Source organism: Psammomys obesus, unplaced genomic scaffold (genome assembly GCF_907164565.1).
Source record: "Psammomys obesus unplaced genomic scaffold, mPsaObe1.curated_primary_1811, whole genome shotgun sequence".
In the NCBI taxonomy this organism is placed as follows: domain Eukaryota; kingdom Metazoa; phylum Chordata; class Mammalia; order Rodentia; family Muridae; genus Psammomys; species Psammomys obesus.
In genome coordinates, this window is record NW_026593286.1 from 31,308,063 (window position 1) to 31,328,680 (window position 20,618).

Genomic DNA, 20,618 nt, shown 5'->3' on the forward strand with positions numbered 1-20,618 from the left:
GCTTATTGTCTGTCTTATTGTCCCTTTTTATTCACCTCACACTATTTCTCCTACTCAAGTTAGGCTTAAGTAGCTGTTATATCACCTAAAATGCTCTCTAGTGTTTTCATCAGATAGTATGTCTCAGCAATTATGTCAAAACATTGTTTGCTTAATTCCTAAATTTTTTGAGCAAATGATGATGATTGTTATCACTTGTGATGTGGATAATAGTGCCATTTAATGGGCTTGGTTTGTTTGAGGCAAGATCTCCTGCACCTGTGTAGCTGAGAATACCTTCAACTTTGATCCACATGCTTTTATCTCCCAAGTGCTAGGATTACAAATGTGTGCTACCATTTCTGATTCTCACTGAGAACTTCAGAAATAGTATAATACAAATAAGCATGATACAAATGCTTAGAATTAAAGATTTTCATAGGTAGCAATGCCAGATTTTTAATGGTCTCATTTTGTAGTTGTATTTGATTAAAAGCTACTGGATTACCAGTACTTCCCACCTTTAAAAAATAACAGCCAAGCCTGGTGGTGGCATGCACCTTTATTCGTAGCACTTCAGAGGCAGAGGAAGTGGATTTCTACGTTCTTTTTGGTTGGTCGGTTTTTTTGGTTTTTCAGGACAGCATTTCCTGTGTAGCCCTGACTGTCATGGAACTCACTCTGTAGACCAGGCTGGCCTCAAACTAAAAGATACACCTGCTCTGCCTCCCCAGTGCTGGGATTGTAGGTGTACCACATGTCCTGCTCAGATCTCTAAGTTCAAGGCCAACCTGTTCTATAAAGCAAGTTGTAGGACAGCCAGGGCTATACAGAGAAACCCTGTCTCAAAACAAAACAAGAAAACAGAGTCATAATTTTGGAACTTCTGTTTCTTTAGTATACTTATAGTGGCTTCTCTGCCATATACTAAATGAATGGAAGTCAAGGTCTTCATAATAAACTTACAGTAATTATATCAGCGGCCATAAATATTTAGAGAAAGCAGTCTTTGGAGAGTCTTTCACTAAAGAGAAGAGCAAATCTAAGAAAGTATAAATGTTAACAAATTTCTAAGAGCGTGCAGTCTTTAATTGCTCAGAATACACTACACTGTCTTTAATTGCTCAGAACAATGTTGTCATCATTTAAGACATATGGCAATGATTCACTCTTTTCAAAATTATTGGTACTATATACTGGCACTATGTACAGTATAGTATTTATAATAAAACAATCTTTACCAATATTTTAGTATAAGAAATGTGTTAGAATAGAAAATCAGCTTGATATTAGAAAACCTTCATTTAAACTCTTCCTCTACTACTAATTTCTATAATCTTTGACAAACTGTATGATTGTTCTAAATAAACATCAGTGTAAGGAGATAGTTTAAATATTTTAATTTTTAAAAATACCTTTAAAGTTTGCCCTGATTTTTTTTTTGAGTATTTACAAGCCTAGGGACATATATGTGTGTGTGTGAATTTTCTAAATTTTAAAATTTATCTTCAAAAACAAAAGTTAGCGTCTCTAAATATTAGCTATACAGTTGACATAGATTTGTTGACAGTTTCACAATTGTGAAAATAGTGACTGCATTCAGGATTACTGAATTATTAAAAAATATAACTACTTTAAATAGATCTGATATAAATATGTAACTTAGAATAGAAGTAAGCATATAAAGTTACTAAGCTGTTGCTTTTTTTCTTTTTTTTTTAGTAATTAAATTTTAATAAATTGCAGCCTTGCCAGGCCACAGAGGAAGACAATGCAGCAAGTCCTAATGAGACCTGATAGGTTAGGGTCAGATTGAAGGGAAGGAGGACCTCCCCTATCAGTGGACTATGGGAGGGTCATTGGAGGAGAAGAGGGAGGGAGGGAGGGATTGGAAGAAGAGGAGGATGGGGGCGCTAGCCAGGATACAAAGTGAATAAATTGTAATCAATAATTAATAAAAAATAAAATTTTTAAAAAGTTTAGTTTCTCACCAGGCACAGTGATTTACACCTGTAATCCCAGCACTCAGGGAGGCAGATCTCTGTGAGTTTGAGGCCGACCTGGTTTACAAAGCGAGTCTAGGACAGCTGAGGCTACACAGAGAAACCCTGTCTCAAAAAATAAATAGTTTCTCATCAGTCTTTATATGCAGTTAAAAGTCAACCAGGTATGTAAAATACAGTAATAGGAGCAAAACCATTTTAAATCATCAGTATGTGGAACTGCTCATTTTCTTCAGTTTTCAACATCATGAAGTCTCTCAAGTCATTCCATGTGATAATACAAGAGTAATTAGCTAAGCTTTGAAAAACATATTTATATGTTATATGTACACTTTTTTCTCTTTCAAAATTGTATGTGTGTTTGTGTGTGTGTACGTGTGCGTGCATGCTTGTACCAGCCAGCGATAGATCTTGAGTACTGTTACCTACCTGTTTCATGAGATAGGGCGTCTTACTAAACCTAGAGCTTGCTGTTACAGGTGGAATGGTTGGCCAGTAAGCCCTAGGCAATCTGCTTTTCTTCCCTTCCCCCATGCCCTGCTATGCTCAACTTCCATGTAGGTGCTGGGCATCTGAACTCAGGTCTTCATACTTGTTAACAGGAGCTCTACCCACTGAGCCATCTTCCTAGCCCTCCAACTCTTTTAAATAAATATAATTAGTGAGATCTTAAATCTGCTTTTATTTCCCTTGTATGTTTTTATTAGTTAGAATGTTGGGTGCCCACATCATGTTTTGTAAAATCTCTTCGTCTAATGAGTGAACTATCATTTGTTTAAGTTATGGCTTTACTTAAAATTTGAAGGCATTTTAATTAAGAAAAATTTCTTAAAATAGAAGATGGGCCAGTGAGGTTGCTCAGTGGATGAAGTCACTTGCTACAGCCTAAGTTGGATTCCTAAAACCCACATCATAGAAGGAGGGAACTGGATCCCACAAAGGTGTTGTTTGACGTACATACATGTACCATGGTATTAAAGTGCCTGCACATACATGCACAAATACACAAATGTAAAAAATTAAAATAGAGACTAGAAGGCTTTGGTAAGAACAGAAAGGGAAACTCAACAAGTGTAAATATAGTACATTGGCAAGCAGACTAATTATCTAAAAAATTTAGTAGCATAGTACATCAAAAAGTATAGTGATAGTATATGCTACTTACAGTTAGTGGTTTGGTCCATTTAATATATAGTCTATTAAAGACTGTTGAATTAACTTATATGAAGGAATTAATATTGAGAATTAATTTTTTAATATTATAAAGGTGGATTTGCCTTTTAAAAATACAGTTACAGTTCAAGCAATGGAAATAATATTGCTCTGTTTTTCTTTTAGCTCCTGGAGCCTGTCTGCCACCAATTGTTTGAGCTCTATCGTAGCTCTGAAGTCCGACTTAAGAGGTTCACACTGCAGTTCCTGCCTGAATTGATATGGGTGTACTTGCGACTTACAGTTAGTCGAGACAGGCAGAGTAATGGCTGCATTGAAGCACTTCTCCTAGGAATTTATAATTTGGTGAGTTGAAAGTGATTGGTTAGGAAATTTAAAATATTTTTAATCCCCTTTGAAATATTTGAAGATTGTTTAGAGAGAAACAATTGAAATGTCTATTGAATAATTTTTTAGCTAAATACAAAATAATACAAACAGGTTTTTTTTTTATAAGGTTGTTGAAGATATAATTGATATCATTGTTAGATTAGATGACTCAGTGTCTATGAATGCCTTTATGTTAGAAACAAGTTGAGGGGCTGGAGAGATGGCTTAGCGGTTAAGAGCACTGTCTGCTTTTCCAGAGGTCCTGAGTTCAATTCCCAGCACCCACAAGGTGGCTCACAACCATCTATAACGTGATTCGATGCCCTCTCCTGGCATGTAGGTGTATATGCAAACAGAGCACTCATATACAATAAATGAATAAATCTTAAAAAAATAAAAACAAAAGGAAAAAGGAAACAAGTTGGATACTGAAATGAACTGCTTTAGTGCAGCTTTCCACCTCAGAAGACATATTCATAGATGACTAACAGTGCAGTATGTGTAGAGAAAAGGGTATGAGAAGTTGATATATTAGCCACAGTTACTGCAACTTTCCTAAGGCAATGGCATCTGAAAAGGTGTACTTTGGATTTGGATCACTTACGATTAGAATAGGTGAGATTTTAGGAAGAAGTAATTGTCTTAGTTAAGGGTGCCTTGCTGTGTGTGTGATAAAACACCATGACTAAAAGCTACTTGGGGAGGAAATGGTTTATTTCACCTTATAGTACTTTTGTAGTCTATCATCTGGACAGGAACTGGAGGCTAGAAACTAGAGGTAAGCACTGAAGCAGAAGCCATGGAGGAGTACTGCTTCCTGGCTTGCTCCTCGAGGCTTGTTCAGGCTTCTTTCTAGGACAAGTAAGGGCCACTTGTCCCAAGGGTGGCACAATCTAGGATGGGCTGGGCTGGCTCCCACATCGGTCCAAAAAAATTGACCAAGAAAATGCCCCACAGGTCTGCTCACAGGCCAACCTGATGGAGACATTTTCTCAATTAAGGTTCCTTCTTCCCAAGTGACTCTAGCTTGTGTCAAGTTGACCGAAAGCTGGCAAGCACAGTAATTAAATGAACAAAACAAAAGGAAAGTTCAGTTGTGCCAATGCAAATGAAAAACACAGAATAGATATGCAAACTAAGAGAGGTGATTCCATCTTAGTTCCATTAGTGTTAGGCTACTGAGTGAAACTTTATCTCAAGTAACAAGAACACAAAAGAATTTTCTTACAGTTCAGTAGAAATTACTTAAATATGTCTATTTCGTGATTACTTACACTGATATTGCCAACATATAACTTATTATAGTTCAGTAATTTATTGCTGAGGGATTATACATATCTTTTAATCAAGGTTCATTCTTAAAATGTTCTCGGTATAAAAATGTTAACTGTAGTACTGGATATTTAAATACGTTTGTTTATAGTAATCATTTTAGAAAATGTATCAAAACTTCACATCATACACTAGAAATACATATATATATATATTCTGCCACTTATAGCTCAGTAAAGCTGGAAAATGCTTCATTTGTGTTATAATAATGTATTTTTCTTATTTTAGTAAGAGTGGTTCTCTTAGTCTTATTTATATTTCGCTTGGCCAGGTTTCTACTAAAATGTCTAATCACTCTTAATCTTCATGTTCTGTGTGCACCTGTTTTTTGCCTTGCTGTCATGTTGGATTTGGTGTAGTGTAATTTGTGCTCAGTGTCTCTGTGGGTAACAGTTGTGTCACACATGTATACCAGTTTGCTAATAAATTTGAAAGGGTGTGATAGGGTAATAGTGTTCTTATATACTGTTGTTTCTAAAACTCTCCCCCAATTAGCAATGTTATATTCAATAAAAGTATTTACTTTGCTATAGACTTAATATTACATTGTTTTGTACATTTTTTTACTATAGGAAATTGCTGATAAAGATGGAAACAATAAAGTGTTGTCTTTCACTATCCCTTCATTATCCAAGCCTTCAATATACCATGAAGTAAGTAACATTGGGAATATGGAATGTTTCAAATTATGTTGAGAAAAAGATAAAAAATAATTTTGCCAGAGGTAAATATTGTAAATACTTTCTGCTTTTGAAACATGACCTTTTGTAGCCCAAGCAGGTCTCAAACTCACCAGGTGGTCAAGGATGATCTTGCACTCTGAACCTGCTTCTACCAACTAAGAGAAAGGATTACACCACCATGCAAGGGTCCTGTTACATAGTCTTCTCTTTTTGGTTGTGAGCTGAGGTGGCTCAGTGGTTAAGAGCACTGCCTATTCCTCAGGAAGACAGATCAAAACCACCTGGAAGTTCAGTTCCAGGGGCTCTGACACCCTCTCCTGGTCTCCATGGGCACCAGGCATACACCTGGTCCACCTACATACAGGTGAAACCTTCATACCTATTTAACGAGGGAGAGAGAGAGAAGAAGAAGAAGAAAGTAGGTAGGTATTGGGTCAGCAGATGGCTTGGCAGATAAAGGTACCAGCCACCACACATGACAACCCAAGTGGGACCCACATAATGGAAGGAGAGAACTGACTCCCACAAATTCTCCTCTGACTTCAATATGTGTATACACTCACATTAGATAAATGAACTAATTTAAGTTAAAAAAAAAATAGAGTAGATGTTATGTGTGATGTCAAGGGAGTTAGTATTTAATGGAATTTTTTTCTAGTTCTTGTTTATTCATTTATTTTCCTTTACCAGTATCATTTTCACCTTTTAAAATCATTTTTTAGGGGTTGGTTGGAGATTTAGCTCAGTGGTAGAGCGCTTGCAAGCGCAAGGCCCTAAGTTCGGTCCTCAGCTCTGGAAAAAAAAAAAAAAAGAAGATAAAATCATTTTTTAAAGTGAATTGTCAAAAAAAATTTCCATATTGTTTAGTGATTATCTTTGTTAGAATGATCCATTTATTCATTTCTTTATTATTCCTTTAGAAAAGTAATTACTCAAAAGGGTGTTAATGCTCCATTATGTTTCAGTATAAAGGAGTCTAAGTGCACACTCTCGCTAGTCAATAATGTGTTTGTTTTGCTTATGTTTATTCCATTAAAGAATATGAGAACACTCATTATTATGTAGGTAAAAGTTGCTGTTTAACTGAGTTCTCTTTAGTAAAACCCAGTAAGAAAAATGTGTCAAGAATCAAATTTACGGGCATTATTGGTCTTTTGATACATCAGATTGTGAGCATTTAAAAAGCTTATTCTAAAAATTATATTCCATTTTTCAACACATATCATCCTGTTTGTCTTGTAGCTCAGTGCAGGTGTTAATTTTTTAATTAATTTCCCTGAGTTTGTTTTGTGTTACAAATAGTATGTCTTCTATTTAACCAGGATCCATTTTAACACAGAATATTTCTAAATAATAGATTTTAATTAAATTATTTGTATCATGTTATGAAATAAAATGGATGATAGTGACATTAATAAAGATTATCCTAACTTGAAAAACAAAATCAGTTGTGTAAATACTAAAGAGATTTCTGATCATAGTCTTCAATGCTGTTTATTTTATATAGTTGTAGTTATAGTCTGTGTCCTAGAATGTAAACAAAAATAAATGGATTTCTTTCAAACCTTAGTGTTTTCAAGAGCATTCTTTTTCCTAAATACAGAGTAACTCAGTATTTCAAAAAATGAAGTGATATGTTTCAAATTTTATGTCTTCTACATATTATTTTTAAAAGAAGGCATAAAATATCATTGAAGAAGAGGGAAAACTTAACTTCAAACTACATTTTATTTCAACAAAATTAAATATTATTACATGATACAGATTTTTACTTCATTTTGGAGACATTATCTCATGATAAATCTTGTTTTTTGTAGCCTTCAACCATTGGTTCCATGGCTTTGACAGAAGGGGCATTATGTCAGCATGACCTCATCAGAGTTGTCTATAGTGACCTTCATCCTCAGAGAGAAACATTCACTGCACAAAACCGGTAATGCTCAGGGTTACATAGTCGGGGCTCAGAGATGACTCAGTGGATAACCACTGGCTGCTCTTCCAGAGGACCCGGTTCAGTTCCCCATGGTGGCTCACAGCCATCTGTAACTCTGGCTTCAAAGGATCTAAAACCCTCCTCTTCCCTCCAAGGGCACCTGACATCCATGTGGTTCACATACACACATGCCAAAAAAAAATACTCAAATACAGAAATCTAAGAAAATTTTTAACTACACACCAACAATGGTGAATTTATTCCTAATGGCTAAATTTCAAGCATGATATGATAGAGTCCAAAAATTAAATACATCATACTGGTAAAATATAGTATAGTATAGTATAGTATAGTATAGTATAGTATAGTATAGTATAGTATAGTATAGTATAGGCTAAGCATCCTTCTCTGAAAAAAAATCACTCTGAAATGTCCCAAAATCTGAAGTCTGGTGGCAATGGCATGATAGCACAAACAAACAATCTACATAGAGTCTGTGTGACTGGGACACAGGAAAAATGCACTGAAATATTATGTAAAGTTACCTTCCTGCTATGTGTGTATAGGACATGTGAAGCATCACTGGATTTCTTGTATATCCTTAGGTCTTAGCTTTGAAGAAGGCACAGATTACGAAATCTGAAACATTTTAGGTCCTTGGCATTTTGGATGAGAACTGCTCAAAAAAGAATTTTTTTGTGAACTTACTACATCAACACTGCATCTACACCACTCCTCCCCCCTCCAACTCTTCTAGTGTCCCACCTCCTGCATTAGCAATCTCTTAATATTATTATATGTATATACATATGCATAAATGTACATATGTGCACGTGTGTGTATATATACATACATTTTTTCTACTGAATCCATCTGCTTGCTTATACATGTGTCAGGGATGACCACTTGGGATTGGACAGCCTATTTGGGGGTTTGTCCATGGAGAAAACATTTTTTCTCACTCAGCAGCCATTGACGACCTGTAGCTTTAGATCTAGGAGCTGTACCGCAGACTGGTCAGCATCCTTGTTTTATCACTATGTCTTGGTTGTGATCAAATTCCTCCCCTCTCCCCACTGTACTATAAATAGCTTCTGTTTATGGGTGAATTGAACAAATTCTATTAAACAAGGTTAATATACCCAATCAAATAAATATATATTGCAGGGCTGGAGAGGGTGCTCAGCAGTTAAGAGCCCTTTGTATTCTAGCACAGGCCAGGGGTTCAATTCCCAGCACCCACTGTACAGCTCACAACCACCTGTACCTCCAGTTCCAGGGCATTAATGCCCTCGTATGGCCTCTGTGGACACCAAGCATGCATGTGGTACACAGACACACAGATAAGAAAAATACCTATAGCATAAAATAATAAGTAATAAAAATTCCTCCTTGTCCTCACCTGCCCGATTTCTATTTTCTGATCTTAGTGATTATGAGAGTGATTGCATTGTGATGTTGTGGGAGTTTTTTGCAATATAATTTTTATTGTGAAGTATCTTACAAATGTACGTAGTTTTACCCCCAAATTCAATATGCACTACTTCCACACAGTTCATTAATAAAAACTGCTGTCTTCCGTTCCTCCTCCCTTGCATTTTCCCTTTTCAAGGTGAAATGACTTTTAACCAGTGGTTCTTACCCAGGGTGTCCATCACTTCCTATGTATACCATTTAGCAATCAACATGGAGGATTGCTTTGGTTGATAGAGATGGGTGGAGCGAGGGCTGTTGTGCATCTGGTGCTTAGAGGTTAGGAATGCTGTTCAGCATCCAGCAGTTCCTGCAGGATATCAGATGCCCTGGAACTGGAGTTGCAGGTGCTTGGGAGCTGCCGTGAGGGTGCTGGGAACCAAACCCACAATACTAACAAATGCTCTTACTTACTGAGTCATTTCCAGACCATTGATTTCATTGGTTTTGCAGTTTGGGTTTGGGTTAGTTGATTGGGTGTTTTTTTTGGTTTTTTTTTGAGACAGAGTCTAACTGTGTAACCGTGACTAGCCTGGAACTCACTACATAGACCAGGTTGTCCTCAACCTCACAGAGGTTTCAGTCCCCCGAATATTGGGACTGAAAGTAAGCTCCACTACATCCAGCTTTCATGTTTTTTTTCTTTTTTGGTTTTTGCAACAAGGTCTCTTTACATAGCCCTGGCTATCCTGGAACTCACTATGTAGACCAGGCTGGCCTTGAACTCACAGAGATCCACTTGCCTCTGCCTCCTGAGTGCTGGAATTAAAAGCATGTACAACCATGCCCAGCCTTAATGTTTCTTAAAGAAGAAAATATTGATGATAGCAATGGCTTATAATAAAAAAGACTGAAACAAACTATTAAGGAGGATACTGTAGTAAACTGATTAAGAAATCATGACAATTTATATTAAGGCATTATTATAGCTATTTAATAAGTAAATAATTACTGTTGTCTCTGATAAAAATAATTGTAATAATTTTTTGTTATTTTTCCAGATTCGAAGTCCTGAGTTTTCTCATGCTATGCTATAATTCAGCCATTGTGTATATGCCTGCTTCATCTTACCAATCCCTTTGTCGAATGGGTTCCAGGTGAGAAGAGTAATTATTATCGTTCATATCCATATAGTTATATGGAAGGTATTACATGTGCCAGGCCTCTGGTACAGTAGTAAATTATATTCATGGAGCTTACATTCCTATAGGAATGACAATCATTTTAAGAGGCTGGAGAAATGGCTCAGCAGTTAAGAGCTCTCAGTGCTTTTGCATAGGACAGGTTCATTTTCCATCATTTACATTATAACCTACGACTCTCCTTTACTCCAGTTTCAGGTGTGCCAGTGTCCTCTTAGGGCCTCTTTGGGGCCTACAACTACATCAATGCACATACATACATGCAGGCAAACACTTGTACACATAAAAATAAATAATGAAAATATTGTAAATATAAAATATAAAATATTTTAACATTCAACAGAATATTTCTTAGCTCAACAAGTTAGGTCAAGTCCACTAACTTAAGGATCATCAGCACACCAAATTTATTTTTAAAGTAAACCATGTTAAGAGTTTTGAATAATAGACCTATATATGGGAAAAACCTTGACTGTTCCTCCAGAAGATCCCAGTTCACATGGTGGCTCACAACTGTCTGTAACTCCAGTTCCAGCAGACCTGACACCCTCACACAGACATACATGCAGGCAAAACACCAAACTTAAAAAAGTAATAAGTTATTTTTTTTTAATGTGACTCTTTATCTTATGCATTTTTGTTTGTTTACAACACGGCCTTATGTAGTGGCTGACCTTGAACTCCTGATCTTCCAGCCTCCATTTCTTTCATTGGGATTATAGGTATGCTCCTTTATATATTTTGTAAACTATTATCTATATTGGAAAAGATTAGTATTGTGTCAATTTTCTATGTGATGGCAAAGAAACATTCTGTGTGGACAGGTTATAGTCCATACTTCAGAATTTCTAAGAAGTTAGGCCTGGCTGGAATTAAAGAGCTTATGTATTCCAAGTGACCTTTCACTTTAAAAAACTGAGTCTCCCCACTTCCCGCCCTCACCTCTACCTCCCACTCAGAGTTAAATCATACACAATCCCAGCTGAGCATTAGTGCCATACATCTTTAATTGCAACACTCAGGAGGCAGGCTGATCTGAGTTCAGGGCCAGCCTGGACTACAGAGTGAGTTCTAGGGCATCCAGGAATATACAGAGAGACCCTGCCTCTGGAAAAGAGAAAAAAAACCATATGCAATCCCTTTCTTGTGCTACATTCTAAATTCTTGGACCAGCAAATTCTTGGCTCAATAGATAAATGATCTTGTTGAAAAACTCTTAAAGTGGGAATTCAACCTCCAAAACTCAGATTACAAACTTGGATGCAGAGGCTTGCATATGTAATTCCAGCACTACTATAGCAAGATTCAGGAAGCTCTTATTGAGTGAAGTACAGTGGCAGAAATAACAGCACAGCGGGAGAAAAGAACTAAGTCCCTAGAAGTTGTCTTTTGACCTCCACAAACATCTGTGAAGTTCACATACACACTAAGTGATTTTTAAAGAGAAACAGTTCCACAATTTTAGCATCTTGTAACATCACACATTTATTATTTCATAGTTTTTATGAAGCAGGAATATAGGCATGGCTCACCTCTGCTTAGAGTTTTTGTTTGTTTGTTTTGCATTTTGAAGGCAAGGGTCTCCCTATGTGGTTCTGGCTGGCCTGGAACTCCCTGTGTAGGCCAGACTAGGCTCCAATTCAGGAAGACCCACCTCCACTTCATGAGTGCTGGGATTAAAGGCTTGTGCCACCACACCTGGCAGCTTCTTTTAAGCTATAGAAAGACAGGAGGAATTGTAGTTTTCCAAGCACTTTTTGGCAGAACTCTGTTCCTGTAGTTGTAGGGTTATAGGTTTCTTCATCTAGTTGGCTGTCTGCTGGAATCCATCCCTATTACATGGGCCTTGTAACATGGGCAGCTTATGACATCACAGCTTGCTTCTTTGGTCTTTGCTTCTATTTGGTGTCATGGCCACTCTTATACCTCTTGTAAATCATGAGATTCTCAAAAGAGGACCAAGAAGTTCATTTGCCATCAAGCTAATATGTTGGTTGGCTAATAAGCTTGGTTATAGGAACAGTAATCCCAGTCTTTAATCCTAGCATTTAAGTATCAGCTCATGTGGATCTCTATGAGTTTATGACTAGCCTGTGCTACACAGAAAATTCTAGGCCAACCAAGATTACATAATGAGAGCCTGTCTCAAAAGGAAAGAAAGAAAGGAGATAATGTTCATGCTTCCCAGTAGCTTCCAGAAGTCCTTAGTCTTACAGTATGGAGAACTAGAGGTGCTGCTGATGTCTGGACAACACATCTTGCTGTTGGAGATTGCTCACATTGTTTCCATTGTGGAAGGAACAGCCCCACTGGTCAGAGTCACCAACCCCTGTACTAGGCTGCACAACAATGAAAATTAAGAGATATTTGTGCACCTTTAACTTTACTTAAATAAAACATCAAATAAATAATAGTGGCCTCATGAACAACAGTATTTTGAAATGTTGTTTTAAGAGTTGTGTAATATCTAGTAATTCCCCAGTACAATTTGAGATGGATAAAAGCTATGTATTTATGTGTTTGAGAGAGACAAAAGAGGAAAAAGGATGTCTGAGAAAGATGCTGTTAGCTATTTGGGGAAAACTTACTACTTTTTATGTAGTTCTCTAGAACACATACTGTATGCATAAAGGCATACTTTAAAAAAAATGAAAACCAACGTCCTCTACCTGTTCATGACTCAGGCATTTAGCGGAGGAATGAATCATTAAACTTACACATTTAGCCAATTAGGAAATGACATGTTAACTACTGTATTTTCCTAGGGTTTGTGTAAGTGGATTTCCACGGCAACAGGAGAAACAGTGGAAGGAACTCTGTGGTCGAATAGTATTAGACCCTGAATTTATGGTGCAGCTACTCACTGGACTTTACTATGCTATGTAAGTAGGAAGAAGATGGATTCTGCTATCTCTTTTTCTTCATCATAGAATTGTTTCATGATAGATCTGTTATGTTTGTTTTAATATACTTTTTTTAAAGATTTATCATTTATTTATTTATTCATTCATTTATTCATTCATTCATTTATTTATTTGTTTATTTATTATGTATACAATGTTGTCTGCATGTATACAACACCAGATCTCATTATAGATGGTTATGAGGCACCATGTGGTTGCTAGGAATTGAACTCAGGACCTTTGGAAGAGTAGCCAGTACTCTTAACCTCTGAGCCATCTCTCCAGCTCCCTTAATATGCTTCCTATTCAGTACTTTTGTATAAAGAAATGGCTGTAAACTACTTTAAACATAGAGGTGAAATCTTCATTTTGTTGTTATAACCAAAACTAAGATAGTTCAATAATGAAATGATAAATTTGAAATAAGAGTTTTGTTTTATAACTAAAGCAGTAGGATTTGGGACAGATTTTTTTTTTAAGTGCTAAAGATCAGAGATATCTATTAAAAGTACTAAACAATCCATCTCATAGGTATAATGGACAGTGGGACCTTGGCCAGGAAGTACTTGATGACATCATTTATAGAGCTCAGCTAGAACTCTTTTCTCAGCCACTCTTGGTAAGTTTTTATATATATACTTTTTTTCTGTGAAGAATTGAGGTCCTGGTTCTAAAGGCATGTTGACTCTTCTTAAAGAATATATGCGGTCAAAATGTTACCATCGGGCAGAGATTAGGGGGAGGTATTGAGATAAATTGAAAAATAAAATGTTTTAGTTGGGGTGGTAGTTGGCCGATCTCTGAGTTCAAGGCCAGCCTGGTCCACAGAGTGAGTTCCAGGAAAGCCAGGGCTACACAGAGAAACCCTGTCTCAAAACAAAACAAAACAAAACAAAACAAAAAGAAAGAAAGGAAAAAGGAAGGAAGGAAAGAAAGAAAAGAAAAGAAATCCTTAATAAAAGAGAAAACCAAGTTGAGTATATTTTAATACTGGCAATACTAGCACAAGGAAGCAGGCAATGAAGGAAGGGGGAAGTTCCTGCCTATCCTAGACTAGACAAGTAATGTCCTGTTAAGGAGAACACAGCCACAGAAAGTTTATTGAGACATACAGAACAAAAAGGCTTAAGTGAATCTTCATTTTGTTATAATCAAAACTAGGACAGTTTAGAAACGGAGTAGTCACTAAAGGATGTTATTTTTTTTTCCACATAAACAGGCAAATTCTAATCATTACTTTTACATTAAAAAGTAAAATTAGAGCCAGGCAGTGGTGGCATGCACCATTAATCCCAAGCACTGGGGAGGCAGAGGCAGGAGAATCTTTTGAGCATTGAGACCAGCCTCGTCTACAGAGTGAGTTCCAGGACATCGGCGTTACATAGAGAAATCCTGTCTCAAAAAACAAACAAACCAAAAAGTAAAATTAATAGGTAATACACAAAAGAAAAAAATTCTCTGTAGGCATAAGAAAACCCTGGTTATAATCTTAGCGGTTTAAAGATTTCATGTTTCCCAGTGTGTAGGGGACTTGTGAGATGACTCAGGACAAAATCACTTGTTGCCAAGCCTGACAACCTGCGTTCAGTCCCAGATCCACCTGGTAGGAGGAGAGAACCGACCCTCACCAGTTTTCCTGTGGTCTCTATACACACCATGGCATATTTACACACACAAATAGTAAACAAGTGTCAAAAAAAAAAGCGAGTATAATGTTGGGCCAGCGATATGACCCAGCGGGTAAAGGCATTTGCCATGCAAATGTGGCAACTTGAATTCTATCCCCAGAACCTACAGAAAGGTGGAAGGAGAGGACCAACTCTATAGATTGTTCTCTGACCTGCACATGAACACAGTGGCAACCCTCCGCGCACATGTTATTCAGGCCTGAACATACACAGTAATAAAGTTTAGAGGACAAATGTCAGCATACAGTAGGTGAAGGCGAAGCATTCTTTTTGCTTTGCAGATAATAAGTCTCTTAACTATCTTTTCAGAAGCAGTTTAGTAACGAGTGCCTATTTTCTTAGACTCTTTATCCCACATCTAACTTTTTATCTATGGAAACTAATACCTTAAAAGAATCTAGAGAGAGCTGAAGAGGTGCCTTCATGGAAAAGAACGCTGGCTGCTCTTCCAAAGGACCTGGGTTTGATCCCACATTGTGGCTTACAACCCTCTCTAGGTCCATGCAGGAGATCAGGAGATGTGATGCCTCTTCTACCTTTGTGAGCACCAGGCATGCACATGGTTCAAATGTGTGTGTATATACAATGTGTGTATATACATATATATACGCACAGAGACAAAACACTTATACAAATAAAATTAAATTAAAAGGACTACAAGTATAATACTACAGTTAATTTTATATTTTGGTTTTTGGATTTTTGAGACAGGGTTTTTCTGTGTAGCCCTGGCTGTTCTGAAATTCACTCTGTAGACCAAGCTGACTTTGAACTCAGAAATCCAACTGCCTCTGCCTCCTGAGTGCTGGGAGTAAAGGCCTTTGCCACTGCTAATACTTGGCCTACAGTGTTACTTTAATTGCAAAGAAATAAAAGTACTCTAAACACTTCAATAACAGAGAACAATTGAAGTTTGGTATTTCCTTAATGAAATTGTATATTTGAGAAGTTACACGTTAAAGAAAAAGTGGTAACTTATGTTAAGTAGGAAAGTCTCTCTCTCTCTTTCCCCCCCCCCTCTATATATATGTATGTATTTAAATCTACATATGAACAAGAAAACAAGGTACCTAGTAGTTCTGGGTAACTTGGCTGTATCTCAGCCCTGTCTCTTCTTTCCTTCCCCTTCTTCCTTCTTATGTATCCCAGTCTGGTTTTGAATTTATAATTTTTTCTTGGTCTTTAAAAAGTGTTATGTTGATGGGTGCCACCATATCTAGTTTGTTTTTGCTTCTTATCAATTATTAAGCTTTTTGTTGAGGTTTTATGATACTTAAAGTATTTTTATATTTCCTACTTGGGATAGTTTTAAAGGTATTTTATTTATTTATATCATTTTTAATTTTAAGCACAAACTAAATTTACTAATGTGTAGCATTTTTCTAATATCTAGAGCTATGTGCAAAACGAAATGGAAAAACAATCATCCTCTATCTCACTGACAAGAGCTTGGTTTAGATACTTAACCTTACTTATTATATCCATCAAGCCCTCAAACTTCCTACTGTAGCTCTGTGTGGATAGACCAGACATAGCTGCCAGGCTGCTGCATCCTACGTGTGCTTGTCCACGTGCTCAAGGTCCTCGCTGATCACTACTTACGAGTTAAGGGAAACAGTCAGATAGCAATTGTTTACCGCTCCAGTTTTCCAGTCTCTTCCTCAGGAGCAAAGGACACAGTGTCAGCATGCATTTTGGAAAAATATTTCCTTGTGGGTACGCAGGAGTGCAGAAAAGTGTACTCTTTATATCACAGATAGTTTTCTGCTATTTATCATATGAAAAGCAGGATCTTTACTTGTTGTAAATCATGGCTCACAAATATTAAACGTTTTTCTTTGGAGTGCTCTTTTTTTTTGAAACTCAACATCAAGAATCCAATAGACTATATGACTTATATTTTAATAATAAATTTTTATTTGAAAAGCCTGCTCAAAGAATATACAATATTAAAAATAAATATTTCTGACACATTTTTGCTTTTATATTATACAACTTTATATATTATATAAGCTGAACATGTTCAAAAATAATGGAAACATGCATTATAGAATAGGTAAAAATTGTATGCTTATTGTAAACTTGTATAGACTTACATTATCGTTTTAGGTGGCCAATGCCATGAAAAACTCATTACCATTTGATGCACCTGATTCTTCACAAGAAGGCCAGAAAGTACTTAAAGTGGAAGTCACTCCGACAGTGCCGAGGATCTCTCGGACTGCAATTACAACAGCTTCAATCCGTCGCCACAGATGGAGAAGAGAAGGTAAGTACAAAATTCTATCGTTTGTCCACTCATGGGTTCAAGTAAACTTATCTCTGTTTATACAAAATGTACTGACACTTGTAATTAATGCTCTGTTTATTAAAGTAAAATATTTTCATTTAAAAATGGCACAAGAAATGTGATAATGCTTCATTATTTTTATGTAAATATGTTTCTGTTTATAAAATAGGAAAATGTTAGACTATTTTTCTTAATGTTAACATGTAAAATAAGACCTAGCTAAATTTTGTGTTTTTTTAAACTAGTAATAAAAATAGGGGGCAAAAGTTGCTTTAAGCTTATTAGCTGGAAAAAAGGTACATGTATGAGCAGTGTGGAGAAATGATATGACTGGTCAAACGAACACTGTCATATAAACTGTCCATAAAAGAATTGGTTCTTAGTTTTGGATTTTTATATTTGCTTTTCCTTTTTTTTTTCTCTAAGAGCTGAACCTAGCAATATTGTAGACATGTGGTCCTTAAATAGTTAAACTGTCTTGCCTAAGAGACATTGTCATTTTAATGATCCCTATTTTTCTGTCCTATTCATTTGCAAACCTCACATTGTTCATTTGCTGCCTTATGTGTGTGCAAGCTGTGTACACACATGTAACTATATAAATAGTGTTTGTGTTAATATCATATCCATATATACATTCTCTTATCTGCCTGGGTCAGAGTGCTCAGAAAAGAATAGAGCAGCACAAAAGTACTAAAATTTTATATGTTGAATCCCAGATGGCTTTGACTTCTCAAACGAGGCTGACTCGAGTATTCCTGGCTCCCCGATCCAACACGGCTCCACTGACCTAGGGATCAAACGTGTGCAAGAGGGGGAGGTGCTGGTGCGCAGGACCCCTGAGCATGGCTCGTCGGAGCCCAACTCAGCAGCAGCCACAACAGAGGGTAGGACAGAGATGAGGAGGCAGCAGTCAGTGAGGCAGTTGCTGGAGAAGGATCCTGGCTCTCTGTCCCCAAGCAGAGCACCTCTCCATTCTAGTGTGTGTCTCCACTATCCCTGGGTGTGCTAGCTCCTCTTTGCAGAGCAACCCTCTTCCCCATATGCCTAGCACCAGGTTAGGTATGATCTTCAGTTGCCATTTGTGCTGGCCTGGAGTCTGCATCCCTGTGTCAAACGACAGCTTGGCATGGCTACTAACAAGGCAGGGGCCTGGATGAAAAGGTCTGCAAATGCTTGGAATTTTTCATTACTGAGCATGTTTATTCTAACATTAGGGGGAAAAAAACTCACCCAACGGTCATGAGCCTTACCAGTCAATACTAATGTGTACACATGATTATTTATCCTTTAAAGTTTGTGCGAAGAATTTTAAAATACAAGCACATTTAAGAAGTTGAAGTGGAACTGTCATTTATCTATTTTACGAGGGTGTTCAATTAATAGGTATTTCCAGTCTCTCACAAAGAATGCTGGCATTGGTTGACTCCTCATCAGCTGAATTAAGTTGTGTAGTAAATTATTGACATCTTTTCTCTATAAATATGCTATCCTGGAGCTTACAGTTACAAAGAGAGAGAGTTATAGCTCCCAAATAAAAGTGAAATGTGTTATTTACAGATCAGGTACAGAGAAGATCCCTTGTTTCTACAATGTAGGCATTTGCAAATAAGAAAACTGTGCCCTATCACTACCTATAAAAGAACACTTCTCTCTGACAGGAAAGTATTTGCCTGCTGCTTTGTATGAAGTGTCATCTGAGTTAGCTTCATGGAAAAGGGAATTGCAGCCAAATGATTGATTTCATTATTTAGTTAATTGCCCCTGGAGTACCACTCCAAAACCTCATACTCCTATAAGTAGCTTTAAAAGAAATCAACTATTTGTATTTATTTTAAAAACTAAACACACATAAAATGTCTACCTTCTACTTTAAGGAGGTATCTTTTTCTTCGGTGTATTAGAACTTTGAGCATGCTCAGTAAGAATCTAAATGTACCCTCAGTGCCTTACCTGTTTGCCCAAATTGACTTTACTTCATTTGTTAACAGTATTGCATGTGCATGACCTAATGACCCCAAAGTTGGTATTGTTTTAGAGATCCTTCTTGACATGGCTGTGGAAGATGTGGCCTTCCCTTTCTGTCTTTTTGTATATCTTTATCTTACCCCTTGTTTTAATGCAAAAAAAAAAGAAAGAAAGAAATTTGAGAAAAATGAGTAAATTTGAAACCCAGAGTGGACCAAAACTGAACAACAGTCTATTTCTCATCCATGCTGACTAAGTAAGCCATTTGATGATTATATATACCTGTTGTTAGGATGTTGAGAGTATTAAAAGTAATACTGTATTAACCATTGATGAAATTGTTGCAAGAATGACACTAGGCTAAGGCTTTTTCTTCTAATTCATCAGTCATGTACTTTGAAAAAGTAACCAAAGTAGTAATTCCTCTTTCATATCTGTTTGAACTCTGTTGAGCTCCCTGTCAGTGTTAAAACTGTTAGTTTGGGGTTGTTTTCAGGGGTGAGATAGCCACAAGGAAAGTAAGTACATCTCTTTAGTGTGTTTGAAGCTGGGTGTGTTAGTGCACTTCTTTAATCCTACCACTCAGGACACAGTCAGTCTCTGTGAGCTTAAGGCCAGCCTGATCTAGTGAGTTCCAGACCAGAGCTACATAGTGAGACCTTGTCTAAAAAAAAAAAAAAAAAAGGAGTATTTTATCTTTTAACCTGGATTAATTGTGGTTTTAATAAGTATTAGTAGATGCAGAATTTATGGGAAGTTAGCTATGAACAGAAAGGTCAGTGACATCCCCCTTTCAGTCTCGTCTTCTTAGTTGTTGTCAGCTACAAAAAACCTACAAAGGGAAATATGTTTTGAGACTCAATTGCATTTTTACTTCCTTTTTGGTTTTTGTTTGGCTTTTTTAAAGACAGGATTTCTCTGTGTAGCCATGGCTGTCCTGGACTTACTCTCTAGACCAGGCTGGCCTTGAACTCAGAGATCCATATGCCTCTGCTTCCCACGTGCTGGGATTAAAGGTGTGTACCATGGCACCAGACTTTCTTTGAGGGCTTTTAAGACAGAGAAAAGGAAATTGATTAACATTTACAAAAATTTTGATAATTTGCTAGAATGCTGGAACTTTTACATTATACAAATAACTTACTTTAAAAGAAAACATTTGTACTAATGATATTTTAAAATAGTTTTGTAATAAAAATGTGTCTATTAGGGCATGCAAAATTGTTGAGTTGTTAAAGGTGCTTGCCCTGCAAACCTGATGATCTGAGTTTGATCTGCAGAAGTCATGTAAAGGGGGATGGAGAAAACCAATTCCACCAACTGTCCTCTGCCTTCTGTACACACATACACAGCAGACACCACTAATAAAAATAACACTAATAAAAATTGTCAATTAATTTGTTTATTATGTGTTTAAAGGAAGACTCTGAGCTTTTAAGATAGTGCCTGTGGTTTATGTACAGTCATCGCTCCATTAAATCGAAACACCACTTAGAGCATATAGAACAGCACTGGATTCTCTTGCATGGTGGCTTTTTATGTTATCATTCTTCTATGGCCATACTGCTTGGGTGTCAAATCTGCATGTGGCCAGCAAGATTCAGAGCCAGCACTAACTCTCTCAGTCTCCTGCCCTAACTACTTAGATAAACCCAGTCCAGTTTTATATTATTATTTCTGAA

The 20,618-nt window shown here is 36.8% G+C and overlaps 1 protein-coding gene across 5 annotated transcripts in view; it reads left to right on the forward strand.

The window, feature by feature from the left end:
- Hycc2 (hyccin PI4KA lipid kinase complex subunit 2) overlaps positions 1 to 20,618 on the forward strand; it is a 59,712-nt gene that overhangs the window by 30,411 nt on the left and 8,683 nt on the right. For 3 of the 5 annotated variants that reach the window (XM_055616555.1, XM_055616554.1, XM_055616556.1), the window contains 7 exons: positions 3,321 to 3,500; positions 5,429 to 5,509; positions 7,357 to 7,472; positions 9,947 to 10,042; positions 12,853 to 12,969; positions 13,522 to 13,609; positions 16,788 to 16,947. In XM_055616555.1, the coding sequence (XP_055472530.1) occupies positions 3,321 to 3,500; positions 5,429 to 5,509; positions 7,357 to 7,472; positions 9,947 to 10,042; positions 12,853 to 12,969; positions 13,522 to 13,609; positions 16,788 to 16,947 (838 nt within the window). Of the gene's footprint in view, positions 1 to 3,320; positions 3,501 to 5,428; positions 5,510 to 7,356; positions 7,473 to 9,946; positions 10,043 to 12,852; positions 12,970 to 13,521; positions 13,610 to 16,787; positions 16,948 to 17,687; positions 17,856 to 20,618 lie in introns of all 5 variants that reach the window. The other 2 variants (XM_055616559.1, XM_055616557.1) reach the window with 2 other exon arrangements.